Source organism: Crocodylus porosus, unplaced genomic scaffold (assembly GCF_001723895.1).
Source record: "Crocodylus porosus isolate Cpor-Errol unplaced genomic scaffold, CroPor_comp1, whole genome shotgun sequence".
NCBI classification, from domain to species: domain Eukaryota; kingdom Metazoa; phylum Chordata; order Crocodylia; family Crocodylidae; genus Crocodylus; species Crocodylus porosus.
In genome coordinates this window covers 25756133-25770741 of record NW_017728909.1, presented here as the reverse complement: position 1 = coordinate 25770741, position 14609 = coordinate 25756133, and the positions used below count along the sequence as shown (strand labels likewise).

The 14609-nt window shown below is 39.4% G+C and overlaps 1 protein-coding gene and 1 long non-coding RNA gene across 2 annotated transcripts in view; one reads left to right on the top strand and one right to left on the bottom strand.

Moving 5' to 3' along the window:
- SLC1A3 (solute carrier family 1 member 3) overlaps positions 1–12690 on the bottom strand; it is a 103718-nt gene extending 91028 nt beyond the window's left edge. The window contains exons 1-2 of the mRNA XM_019531967.1: positions 12497–12690; positions 10679–10959 (exon numbers count right to left, since the gene is read on the bottom strand). Coding sequence (XP_019387512.1) covers positions 10679–10859 — 181 coding nt within the window. The 5' untranslated portion in view covers positions 10860–10959; positions 12497–12690. The remainder of the gene's footprint in view (positions 1–10678; positions 10960–12496) is intronic.
- On the top strand, positions 2801–13288 carry LOC109307840. The gene is made up of 3 exons (XR_002100371.1): positions 2801–2814; positions 4338–4417; positions 12796–13288. It is a non-coding gene; the product is annotated as an uncharacterized LOC109307840 (long non-coding RNA).
- Positions 13289–14609: the final 1321 nt, after the last annotated feature.

Genomic DNA, 14609 nt, shown 5'->3' with positions numbered 1-14609 from the left:
AGCTCTAAGCCCCTAGTATATTAGTAAAACTCCTAATTTAATTTTTAATGGAAGAAGAACGTGTGTTGTGTTTTAAGGCATCAAACGTCTGCACCACCCATTTTTAAAATCTGAGACCCACCAATGGTAAGAGGTGTTTTGGATACATGGCGAGTGACATAAGAGGGCTGATCACTTGTTAGATGTGTAAAAGTTTGAAAAGCAATTGCTGAAGTCAGCTCTTTGATGACTTCAGGTGTTCCTTATCTCTAGAGGTTTGCTCTTGGAGTTGTTCTGATCTCTTGCTGTCAACCCAGTTCTCTTTCCTTTTTTCTGCCATTACTTTTAGGGTGCTCTATGATCATGGAAGAGACGCTTTCTTTTTGCCATCAAATGTTTTCCCTGCTGACTTTCAGATTTCTTGTTAAAACCTTCTTCCATTGTCTTACATTACCTTGTCATTAGTGATTTTTTCAGGGATTCTGGTTTTCCCTGATTAAAAAAAAATCACAAGTTCTGTGATGAATTGCAAATTCTCTGCTAACGCTCCCCCAATCCATGATTAAAATAAAAGTGTCCCTGGCCCTGCTTGTGCCCCTCACTCCCCCCCATTATCTCCCCAGCCCTGCTCATGTACCTTGCACCCCACTTACAGTCCCTGCCCTCTCCAGTCTTGCTGGAGGCGGCCCCCAGCTGCCAGTGCTATGGGGCCAGGGACCTGGGTCTGCAGCCTCCTGCCCCTGGGAAGAGGAGGAGGTTGCTGCAGTGGAATGGGGCCTGGCTCACCCCTGCTGCCTGCCCACTGTGGGCTTGGGTGGGTGGAGGGGTGGCTTCCCTGCCATGGTGTGCACTCCTGGGGGGTTAGGGAGGACCAGTGCCCCCAGATCTGTGCCTGGAGTGTGGGCAGGTGTGGGCTGTGCACTGTGTGCTGTGGGCTTGGGATCTCACCTTGGTGCCCTCCCCCAGGTCCTCCGCAGTCCAGCAGGTGTGACCCAGCACTGTGGGGAACAGTGGGGCCATGCAGGAAAGCCGTGTGTTGCTGTGAGCTCCGCTCTGCTCTAATAAGGTGCTTCCTGTCCACAAGGCGGCAGTGAGGGACACAGTCCTGTGCTGCTGCCTCCGCTGCTGCCACGCGTGCAGGGGATGCATCATCAGGGCAGCGTGGAGCTCACAGCAGCAAGCAGCTTTCCTGTGTGGCTGCACTCTGCCTTACAGCACTGGGTCACACCTGCTGGGCTGCAGCGGCCCTGGGGGATGGCAGCAGTGTGGGAGCCTGAGCCTGCAGCATGCAGCACTCATCCACCCCTGCCCCATGCACAGATCTGGGGCCATGGGTCCCCCCTGTCCCTCTGGGAGTGTGTGTGGGCGAGCCAGACCCCCCCACCTGCCCCCCAGATGAGCAGCCCATGCTTTTCCTCCAGTAAGGGAGGAAATCCATGTTTTACTCTGTTTTTCCATGGGAAACGGAAAACCTGGATTCCTGGTGATTTTTTTCGTTTACCTGAACTGATTCGGTGTGGCCTGGCCATGCAGCTAAAATAGAGGATTGAGAGTCAGGAGACTTGGACACTGCTACAGACAGTGTGGAAGAAATATACATTTTGTGCCTCAGCTTCCTATCTGTAAAACAGGAACAATTCACATATGTGTTGTGTGTCTCAGCCATGTTGAGAGTCATGGCTATGCAGAGTAGTTTAGAGAAGAAGCAGATTAGAGCCTATTTAGAAAAGTTAGATGTTCTGAGATCTCTTGCTTAGAGAACTGAAAGAACACGGTAAAGCAATTGCAGAACCTCTAGTGACTGTATCTGAGAACTTGTCATGGACGAATGAAGTTTCAGAAGAGGGTATATGTAGTGGCAATATGTAAAAAAAAAAAAAAAAAAAAAAAAAAAAAAAAAAAAAAAAGGGGGGGGGTGGAGGGAAGGGACCAAGGAATGTTAACTGCTTAACTTAAATTCCCAGAAGGATATTAAAGAAAATAATCTATCTGCAAGAACCTAGACGATAACAAGTGATAACTAATAGTCAGCATGGATTTGTCAAGAATAAGTCATGTCAAGCCAACCTAATTTCATTCTATGCCATGATAATAGGCTTTGCGCATCAGAAAAAAACAGTATATATCTAGACTTCAGTAATGCTTTTGACATGGGGGACTGTTTCTGATACCATTTTTATTAGTGAAATTCCCAAACAATTCTATCAACTTCACAGAAATTTCCCCAAATTACCACTGGTGCGAGAGAGATCATAACCTGTCTCATGGATCATATTTTATATATTCTTTACAGAGTTAGGTACAGTTAAAGTGATCATATATATTAATTATAGACATGCATAATATAATATATATAACTATATAACATGTACCATGTATGTTATAATTGTTATTTATATTATGTAACACTTATAGCCATAGAAAATAATGAACTGATCAGTTTATTATTATTATTATTATGTCTGGGTATTCACTCCAGCTCCACCTGCTTGATTGATATTCTGCCCCATAAAACATGGTTCCCAAGAGATAATAAAGTTATTAGATTTTAAGCAGAGTGAAATGTTGACTGAAGTACTGGTCAGTTTACAAGTTTCTTAATATTTTACATTTCTCTCTTGTCTAGCTCTTCCTGGATTGGAATTTGATATTTTTTTTACAACTTCTGTTTCTTTCCCAATTATAGAAACTAGTCTCAAGATATTCACACCCACAGGACCTTTTCTTTATACTGCACTAGCATCTGAGAAATACAGTCAATTTTGTGATCTAATAGTTCCAGGTACTGTCCAAACTGAAGCAGTTGCTGTCTAGAGCGAGGAAGGATAATTTAATGTAAGATCCTACACTTTCCTTATTCCTTATTTGTGTTTAAAGAAATAATTTTGTTTCATCTAAGTATATAATCACCCTGTTAATAACTGCTGCCTCCAAGATAATGGGAACAAGTATTTTTAGCCAAAACATCTCTGTTTTATCTATGCACCATAATTCATAGAAAGTTTTCTCTCTAAACCCCAAATTCCATGTTCTTTTCTCTAGAGAGCAATCATAACTCTTGCTTCATGCAAGGATCACCTATTTAGGCAATTTATTACTTGGCTAGTTGAACAATGTAGCTGAGATGGCTGTCATGGTGAATGAAAGAATTTGTGCCAAAATGCTTTTTGAAAGTCTAAATAAATGTGATCACTTGGTTCTCCTTTGTCTGCATTCAGACGATTTGAATAGATTAGAGCAAGGATTTCCCTTCAAAGAAGCAGGCTGATGTGTCCTTATCGTATCAGGTTCATTTAAGTGTTACTCAATTCTTTTGGTAATGAACTCAGACTTTCTAGCTTGTAATTCACAGGATCACATCTAGCACCTTTTTAAAAAGACAAGTAGGTATTTGTACAACATTTGTAATCCTATAGTCTTTAGATAGTGTAGGATATTTTAATAAGCCCTTGCATATTTTTATCCGAATCACTTCATTCCTAAATACCTTAATAACTGTTGGATAAGTACTCTCCAGTACTACAGTCTTGTGTTTAACTTACTGATTTATTATCACTACTTTTTTCACGCTATAACCCCAAAGAATGTCTCATCTATATTACTTGAAAAAAGGTCTTTAATATGCATTGTCCCACTATTCTCTTTAGCAATCAGGCCCCTAAGAAGAGTGATTGATCCATGATCCTAAAACTCTATTGCATATCAGATTAATGAATACACCTTCTCATAATATACGGCTATATCTGTCTCTCCTGACATCTTTAAATATTTTTCAGAAAGTACAGCAATCCTAAAGACCACATTGATGATCAAGGCTAATTGATAAGACATACCAAAAAATTGCCTCACCTATTACCTGCCTTTAGCCAGAACTTTCAATAACTCTTTGATATGCAGAGACTTGATAGGTTGATGCCCAGTTAGTTTTGATTCACTTCTTAATGTTTTTAAGCTGGTCTAAGGTATTTAAGGTATTTAAGCTAGTCTAAGGTATAAGTAAGCATTTCCATGTTTCCATATACACAGTATCTCAGAACTCACTAGCGCCAGCCCTATGACAAAGTTCTTACACCAGTTTGTGCAAACTAGTATAGAATTGTTGAAACCAAACCGATATCTCCTAAGAATAAAAATAAAAATATCAAATTAACTTCCTTTTATTACTTTGACCCTGTGCTAATAAAGTGTCCAGATTTGTCAGATCTAATAAGAAAATGCATAGAAAACACACCTATTTCTGTCAAAAATAAGAATCTGCATTAACTATTTTAACACAGTTTGTCTCCCCTCCTCCTTATAACCCCGTTCCCCTTTTCTGATGTACATTTTGCTTGGAACTATTGTGTCTTCCTTTCCAGAGCCTTCCTCAAACCTAACTTTGCTGGATTGTTTGTTATCCTTGTCCTGCTAAACTCTCACCTGTGCTAAGTGGAAAAAGGTACTGCTTCATGTCTGTTCTCAGGGTTTGTTTAACAAATAGAGTGATCCAGTCACCTTCTGAGGAGACTTTCCCTGGAACAGGCTTTTCCTTTCCCCTTGTTTTCAGTTGTTTCTCTTTGCTTTCCTCGCCAGTGTCTTTCCTACCCTGACTGGCTGTTTTTCTGCTTAACCGTTCATTTTAAACTGCAAACCCCTTGAACAGGAGTCTGGCTTTCCAACTCAGGTGGATATGTTTTCCTCCTTTTTATGAACAAATGAATAATAAATTAAATATAATCAACTGTCCTTGGCTCTCACTCAGCTTAGCTCATTAAGCCAAGTATATGGCCAATAGTTCCAGAAATCTGATGATTTTCAGGTACTTGTTTTTACGAGGCATACTAAAATCCATCATACCCTTTTTATACTGTTGAAAAGAAAATTCCTCCCGATTAATCTGTTAATAGCTACTTGTAAGACATTATTTAATCAGCCTTCATCTCTCTAGAATGTCTGTTTAAGTGTCAGTGTCATCTGTACATGCTGCATTATTCTAAATGATACAGAAAATGTCAACCTGAATGAATGAAAATTTTGGAAATTTGAAAGAAACTGAACACAGAATCTTAGGTTATGTTATTCCTACAGTCACTGTTGTAGATCTGCACCATGGCCATCCAACTTCTAAGTGGCTGGGGGACACGCACATAAGAGTCGTGTGCTGGGGGGCTCCATAGGCTGCATTGGAGGTTGCCGCACATGTGGGCAGTGCCCGCCCCACATACTGCTGCACCATGCTGTGGGATCCTGTGGTACCAGGGGATGTGCCATTCCCATTCCTTCCCTCTGGGTAGGAGAAGGAAGTAAAAGTTGATGGTGGGTAGGGGTCGTGGTATCCAGGAGGAAAGTTTAGAGACACCAACGGCAACAGCAACCAGAGAGATAAAGGGGGAGGGTCTGGGTTGGAGCTGCAAGTTAACCCCTCACAGGATGCGTGCAGCCCCTTAGCCACTAGTTGAACAGCCATGGTCTTCACGAAATTGCAGTTCTAACTAACAGAAGAGAAAGAGTTAAGGAATTTTAACAATAGTTGTTGCGACATCTCCCACTATTTAATCCCCTTTGAGGAACCAAGGAATATGCAAATAAAAAATCACATCCAAACAGTCATCACTGTAACATATTTATTCGTAAAGCTCGTGCCATATCCTGCCATCTTTTCACATGGAATTTCTCTATAAAAATCACAGTTACAATCACACAAACACCCTTAACTCTCTCCCCATGCTGCTGCCAACCTCTCACATTCCACACAGCATAGCATTTAAATCTGCTTTGGAAGAAATGGTATTACTTAACAAGCTTACAAAGAATTTTTGGAAGTCCATTGTTATCGTCTGCTTAGGAAAAATTATTTTGTTTGGACAGTTTGCCTGTAGGCTGTAGTACATGTGCACTGGTTTACTGGTTCATTCTAAATATGATATTTTAGCACCACTCTGTACAAGATGGTTGTTGTTAGATGAGTTTTGAGCATAGGGGGCAGCTCTTGGCAGTGTAATGATTTCCTTCCACCACAATGGATGTCTGCACAACTACTGTTACCAGTACGTACAGTGTTGACACACCAAGTGATGAAGCATGTTAGGTTTCTGTACTAGGTATGACACAAAAGAAACCAGTAGCTATGTGAATTTTGGTGTGCTGTTCAGGTTTAGTAAGGTGGGACCATGCAATAATTGTGAATCTAAGATGAAGAGGATTTGTTCCTAATTCTACCTGTCCCCTCCCTGATCTGCTGTTTGCTATACATGGCAGCTGGCATGCCACATGTGGCACCCAATGCCACAGTCTTTGAGTGACTTTACTTTTTCAAACTTTGAATTTTCTGGCGTTATTCTGGTTTAAAGACATTACAAAGTCCTTCTACATTTCCCCCCCAATGATATATTTACAGTCTTACTTCTAAGTAAGGGTTTTGCCTGGGAGGTATTAGTGGGAGGTTTGGAAGTACACAGTGAGAGGAGTCAATGAGGACTTACGAGCTGTGGGTGTGGATGCTCCCACACAGCTTCTGAACTCTGAGTAGAATTTGGTTCTCCTTATACCACCTTCATCCCTGAAACATTTGCTTGTTCCCAGATGGCCCTGTATTTCCCTGTGATGTGCTGGTACTTGTTCATCCAAGAGCATACTCAGGTGTAATTTCTCCATGATAATGCCTTTTTGTCTTAGTCCATGTAGATTTTATGAAGTCTAGTCTAGGCATGATGGCCATGCTTATTTAGAAAGTATAGAATGGAGTCATAGGCATCTCTCATGAGGCAAATTATATCTAGAAGGTTTATTTCAGTACACAAGGGGATACCAAGCGGGGGCACACCCCAGCTATGTATTCTACTCCTCAGGACTTGTACGGGGGCTTTCATGGGATGAGGCAAAGGAATCTGTTTCTATGTGCATCTTTTGCTTCTGGCTGCTAGATTTGAGTTAATAGCGACAAAGCAGTACTGGTTCCTTTCCTTAGTAAAGCTAGACACTGTGAAGAGGATTTTATGCCTCCCCCCAAGTTCATTAAGGACATGATCATGGCCCAAAATGAGTAGGAATTACTGCTTCTTTTATCTGCTGCTCAGCATCCCTCAGCACCACTGGGTAGCTTCATTTTTAATAGTGCTTCCCTGTCCCTGTGACCAGCTTCACAAGAGCTCTGCTCATTAACTCTGTGTGACTTGATATTTTCCTCTGTGTGGCTGCCAACCTCCGCTGAAGAACTCTGCTGGAAAAAATCTGGACTCCCATGGAAGCTGGGAAGTGGGCAGAAGGGAACTAGGAGAGACTACAGAAGGAGACAAAAGAAGGCATTTTAGGACAGGGTGTGAGGCTAGGCAGTTTGGAAGTGTAAAGGAGCCACTGAGGCTCCTTTGACAAAAACCTGCCAGAGTCTTTGGTGAACGTTCCCAGGTTTGCAAGACCTTCTCTAAACTTTCCAAGACCCATCGGGACCTCTGGCCCACCCTAAATGACTTATTGGTCATTTTGGCATTGTCATCTCACCAGCGAACAACTTCCCAAATATGCCTTTCCAAAATGGACCTGTACACCAGCTCTTGCCAGGATCCACTAAAAGAAACACCCCTCATGCAAAGTTTCTAGATGACTCATTTGGCAGATAAAAAATAAGTACTAGAGGAATTTTCAACATTGGCATCACTTACTCTCTTCCACATTGCATTTCTCAAAGGTGGCAGCAGGCCAGATTTAATTGTGTGTGTTTGTGTGTGTGTGTGCGTGTGTTTGAAAATGATAATGCTAATGATCTACAGAAGACAGGGCACACGTGCAGTAGTTGAAGCCGCAAGGACAATCCTTCCTTGAGGTCTTAGGAAGGAGGCCAAAATCAAATATATTACACAAATATTTTTCAGCTTTGGCTATTGAGACACTTCTGATATGTTCATGATTAAATTGTATTTACTTTAATTACTAAAAATCGTTTATCTACATGGAAAGCAATTGTGTCTGTCATCTCTTCAAAGCTACTTGGCACTGCACATTGCCCTTTCTCATGGTTTTTTTTTTTTGCTCTAAGATGTATATATCCACCCTTTTTCATCAGTTCTGTTGTTTTTCTCTTCAGCCTCCACAAGACAAGGCTGCAAGGTGATCTTGTGGCTATCTAGAAACTCACTGGGGGGGGTCAGCAGGGAGTAGGGGATACTCTGTTTACCAGGGTGCCCCTTGGGGTTACTAGAAACAACAGCCATAAACTGAAGGAGAGTAGATTTAGATTGGACATCAGGAAGAAATTTTTTATGATGCGGGTTGCCAAAATATGGAATGGGCTTCCAAGAGAGGTGATGCTTTCCCCTACCTTGGAGGTGTTCAAAAGAAGATTAGACAAACACCTGGCTGGGGTTACTTGACCCCAATGCTCTGTCCTGCCCAGAGCAGGGGGTCATACTCAGTGATCCTATAGGTCCCTTCCAGCCCCAGAAATCTATGAAATCTACCTGTTGCAATATGAACAAATGAACAGCAAATACATATTTGTGCTGACACACAAATCACTGGATGGATTCAGACCCCAATTTAAAACTTGGATCCTGAGATGGGAGTCCTGAGATTTATTATGATTCTACCCATTTAACCTGTAACACTATCAGCCCTGCTTAACAAAGTGAGAACAGGTTTTCCCAGCTGATCCCTTAAAAAAAAAAAAAAGCCCCGTAGGAAAAGGTGGTATAATGGTATCCTTAATCTTTTTTAATATCTCTCTTAACTTTCACATAGTTAGTCCTTTTGTGAACACTGCTGGACTAATGGTCTTGGCAACTAGTTCTTCTGTTCAGCTATTTGTTAGAGCTAGGACAGCAGCAATGCAAGGTTCCTCAAATACACCCTGCAACCTTTTCCTTGACACCATAATCTTGAGTAAAAGAGCAACTCAGTTTCCAGGTCTGTTTAAACCTTGGTCTGTCTGCTGAGACAACCAACAGGGATACTGGCTAATGAAGGTTATTAGTTTTATGAAGTGGACAACTTTGTCCAAGCCCAGCCCACCATACGCCACCACTAGCTCGGGGATGATTAGTCACTGCCAACTTAGTCTGACAGCTTAGAGGACTCCAAACTCTTAAGCCAGCTGGTTCTGTACTAATGAATATTTCTACAACAGCAAATCAGTAAAAGAGCTGTACTCATTTTTAACTGTTAAAGAGTGAAATCGTTCTTTTCTCAGGAGTTGTATGTACATCCAAATTTTACTCAGGCATATACCATGAACTTACACAACGCTTATGGATCATGGGCAAATTCTATAACTGTTGAAGTTTCTGGATTTTCCCCAACTATATTATTGTGTAAAATGGGCAGAATTTGGCATGCTGGCCTTTGCAATACTGGGGATTTTCAGCAGTTCTCCAACTCTTGTTTTAGTACTACAGGTGCCCCCCAATTATGAGCTGGGGTGGAGGCACTAGTATAGATCAGGACAGATGTTTCCTATCATAAGAGCTGTGCAGAATGGCAGAGATGACTCAGCTGCAAAAACACCTCTTGTGTCTACTTCTGTATTCCTACCATTGTTAATGTTAGTCCCAATGGACCTGCCACATTGCCAGACCAACAGCGGACAAATTGCTAATGTCTCAATCCTATTCTACGATGCAAACAGATTCCAGCTGAATTGCTTTGGAAATTATTCACATATTTAACTTCAAAACCTGCATTGCCTGTTAATGGCAACCATATAGATTCCTAATGTTAATTTTGTTAACCTGAGCAAGTGGTCAGTTAGGAATCAGAAATACCATTTCCATTGATAAAATACAAAAAGTGATATATCTATCATGACAATTACATATGTTACCCGTATGCACATTATCACATATCTCCTATTGCATTAAAATGGGCATTCTTACAACTAATGCTATAGAAATGACAGACAGAATATCCAGTTCCAAGGAGGGCTTAGGAAGCAAAACACCTAAGTATATACAAGTTGGCATCACTTCTGTGTGTGGCAGTCATGGCAGTACTCAGCTGAGCAGGAATGGGCTTTTCATATATAACTATAAAATTTGGCGTAAAATCTGGCTGCGTATAGGCCAATTAAAACCAGTCCAATGCAAATTTTAATATTGAATGAACATTTTGGATCTTTCTAAGTCCAGCAATAAACTAGTTCCACTCCCCTCCTGTCTAAGGTTCTGATTTCTTTCTCATGCTTTGCAAACAGTACTAAGGCAATATCTTGCAGCCCTTCATCAGGTAGAACTCCCCTAGACTCCCACATTGAGAGTGCACGTAGAAAAGGGAGTACTTTGGAGAAAGCATGACTATATTAAGGTGTGTTTAGCAATGAACACTGCAAAAGATTCAGGCTGATTTGGCTTATCTCAGAAGCAAATGACTTTGTAATTAAGCCTAAGGACATCTTTCTATTATTTCAACATGCTAGATAAGTGAGAGTTGTATTGCAACAGGTTTATGTAGGAACTAGATTTAATTGTTCAGACCCTTTGATACAGTTATAGCTGTGTTGGTTCTTCAGTAGAGGAATCTATAAGATAGCTAAATCAATTTCCTTTACCAGAATGATGCTCATTTTTTCCAAACTTTAACCTGTATCACTTACAGCTCCAAACCCTCCAAGCCAGCAAACTCTTATCAGGAGAGAAAAATTTGGAATCTCATTAAAAATGCTAATTACCCAGGCCCAGTGACACTGTCAGATGCAATGGAGAAACAGAATATCTCTATTGATCAAATTACTCACCAACAATGACAGCAATGATGGTTAGGAGCACAAAGGCATTCCTTAGTAAGTAGCTTTTAACATCATCCTTTGTTATGCTCTGCACTTTCTTTTTTGCCATTAATGTACGTTTCCGGACTCCTTGCTGAAAACGCTCCATCCTACTTCCAGGTCGTGGATCTTCTCCGTTACTTTTAGTCATCTAGCTCTCAAAAAGTAATTTCTTTTTTCTTTTATATTACTTTTGCTAAAAGGTCCCCAGAAAGGCTCAGATCCTTTTGCTTGGGTGGTACTGGAACAAGCTGCAAAACAAGAAATACCAAAGTATTAAACTTCAGAGGACAATCAAATATATCAATACATCCAAACAAATCCTTGTTACATATCAATCAGATTCAGGTTATTTAGAATATGTAATCAGTTGATTACAATAGATAGTGAATAACTGTATATTTGTAAGAAGACTGATTTGTAAGAAGGTTTCTATAGATTTGTTCAGATTTGCATTTCTGTGTCTGTAATAAATGGGCTCAATTCACTTGTCATTTACACTGATGAAAATCAGAAGCGATTTCTGTGCTGTAAAGAGAGCTGCAAAAATGTAAAGCTAGTTTAAGTCAGAGTAGAATAGCTTTCAACCAGTATTCCAGTTCATGGAGTTAGTAAGCACAGTTTAGGGAGTACTTCAAATAATACTTTTAATAAATTATTTTTGTTTAAATCAGACCATTTGAATTGTTCTGTATTTCAAATATTTCTGAATGATTTAATGAATTGCTCCACACTGATTTTCTTTCTGTCATAGGGTGAAAAAACAGTAGGAGTGAATTATATATTCCTTTACTTATTAATTTGACAGTTGTATACTAGTATCATTCATCTTTGAAGTGTGTACTGTATTTCTGATCACATCAATAAAACACCAGAAGATATCAAGCAAAGTAATATCTGGATTTCTTTACATAAATTTGCTGTGTAAACAAAAATCTGAATTAAAAAAACCTGTTTTGCATAGTGATGCTGTACAATGATTAACATAACTATTCCAGCAGCGCACTGCAACGTTTCATTGCTGGAATGCAAATTTATGAATGGATGTAGCTAGCTGTAACAGCTGAAATCCATTTCTAGATGTATAGTTTACATCTTGCCCTCCATAAGTCTATTGCCTAACTACTTTTTCAGAAGGCATTTAGAAAGTCCAAGTTTTACAAAAGGAGTTTTTAAGGGGATATCATGTAATTGCTTTTGGAATTCCTGGAGAAGTTAGGGTGCATTTGTTCATGTGTTATTCTTTTGGAATTTTAGAAGATAGTAATTTGTTTCTTAACAATGTTGCTCACATCTACACATGTTGCTTTCACATGTCTATCTACCACTGCCCTTCTCTATCTTTCCACACCCCTTTAGTTTTTATATATACATAAATACATACACCTATACTTTTAAAAGTGAAAGCGCTTATAATATTTACTTGTTCTTTACATAACTTGTTAAAGAATAAAAAAAAAGAAGTTAGGTTGAGTTTAAGGTTTCAGCTATTACATACAGCATTACTAAGCTTTGAAGTATGTGTCTCCGAGAGATTTTTCTTCAGAACAATCAGTTTGCAGTATTTTATAGCAAGCTTACAGATTTACCCAGTCCCCCTTTTTCTCTCCTAGACCATTAAAGCAACCTCATCCCAATGTGGTGTTTCTAATTAAGATTAAGATCATGAAAAAGGCTTAAGTATAGCCAAGTAATCATTACAGAGCAACTGATCTAGAAAAGTATTTTGCAGATGACGAGGGTGAAAAGCAAAAACTACTGAAACAATAAAACAAACACCAAACTCACCTTTTCAAATTCTGCAGGACTCCTCGGATGCAAGAATCAGCAAAGTAAATTTCCCAGTAAGGCGAAGTAGAGTTACAAAATTCAGTGAGCAAGAGACAGAGAAGGCTAACGATATGCATGTGTTCTCAGTACAGCAACTTACTATTTCTGTAACTTAAGAAAAGGGGAGGGGACTATTAGCCCAACTCTGAAAAAAAATTGAAAACCCAACAGAAGAGGGGGAAAAAGCTGAGCTTCTGGAATATTGATTAGTCTTGGCACAGTAAAAACAGGGTCGTTTTCTTTGTTTTTCCCTTTAGACCACTTTCACGCTTTGTCAGTTCAGTTTCATTAGAAATGCAAAATCAGGACCCAGGAAGAATTGAAGAATGACACACACATACACAACCCAGAAAGCTGGAAGCCTTCTTGATTAGACATTTCAAATGGAGTCTGTAAAACCTAAGCATAATTATATAACATTATTCCAGGACTTTTTAAAATGATGAAATATGAGGCTATTCTGCTCTGAAAAGAAAAAAACAAACATTGTGGTTTGGAGCTTCGAAGTGTTTTCTAATCCTTAATGATAGTTATTCAAGGAAATGACTTTTTTTGTGAGGTGGGGAACTACCCTTATATCTCTCAGGAGCAACTGGCAGAAAAATAGGATCAGATATTATTCTTTGTAATTTCCATGTAGATATTTGCAAGATGAGGCTTGTAGTTCAGAGGAAGTCCCATCTAGCTTAGATTACTTTCAGCGTAGTGTGTGAATTATAAAAGGAAATATACTAAATACCCAGATTCCCCCAAGAAACCTGTGGCTTTTGGCTCTTTTCTGTTTTGTTCTTTTCTGTTCTTTTCCTGTCTAGTTTTCACAATTGGAAGGATATTTTCTTTGAGGGGGAGAGAGGGGTTGATCTCATAAGAAAAGAAGAAAAAAATGAATATTCTACTGTTTAGGAGAAGATTTTTATTTGACATGCTGGTTTGGTCTTTGCAAGATGCTGTGTGATCACGCCAAGTTTTCTATGTACTGGAAGCTTTTGGATGATTCCTGAGCTGTGTATTTGTATTAAGACCTCAGGATGAAAACAGTTGCATATGTGCTAACAATATTACATGCCACAGTGATTAATTCTACTAGTATATCAAAGGATTGAACATTGATTAATATGCTTTTTCTAAAAAAGTTATAAAATACGTTCTAATCCTCTTACAAACTAGACATAGTGCAAAGATAAAAGAATGTTAGAAAAAATGGAATTTGTGGGATTAAAATTACATCCCCCAAATCACACTAATGGTTTTGTTTTCTTCTGTAGGGAGCATTTCTATGTTCACCTTGTTAATGTGCCTGATTTCAACTTATATTATAGATCTGAACTGAGGACTTTCTCAAAAGATTTCTATCTTTGACTCTCTTTAAATGAGTAAATGGGAAATTACTGTTTACTCTTCCAGAACAAAAATGCTTTTATTAATTTAGGTCCAAATTCTGAGTATGGCCTAAAGAATCTGGCACAGATAACATGCGAGTAAAGAAAACCAACATGAAAACTGAACTCATTTTAAACAGAACGAAGTACATTATAAATATAGGTTTAGTGAATTAAAATGACCTTATTTATTATCCATTTTAATAAAAAGAGCAAGAGAGAGTGGATAATTTGTGATGTTGCATAGTGATTTTTCTTTGACCCAACTTGTTGGGCTTTTTATCTCCTGATCAGAGTTCCTGTATAGCCCATCCATCAACTTGAAGGTGTTTTTCATACTGCCATTTTAAATGCTTTCATCATTCAGCCTGAAATAGGAATTTGACCTTATAACTGACCTGGCCTTAGTGATCTGCTTTTGTTTGAGTTTCCCTTCAGAGGCTGGCAAGCCATTTGTGGAACTTCCCAGACTGGGACTTGAACCTTGTACTTACTGAAACAAGCTCTGAAGCTCCCACTGATTTCAATGGGACAAGATCAGGCGCCAAAGTAGGTGATTTGGATGTTGTCATTTCATTTCCACTGAGTTTTAGGAGTGTGTAGCGTTCTCCTGTGAAAGAAAATTAATTGACCATTGAGACTTAATGAGAAAGTGAACTGAAGGTGGTCTTGCAGTTTAGCATTTTAAATTC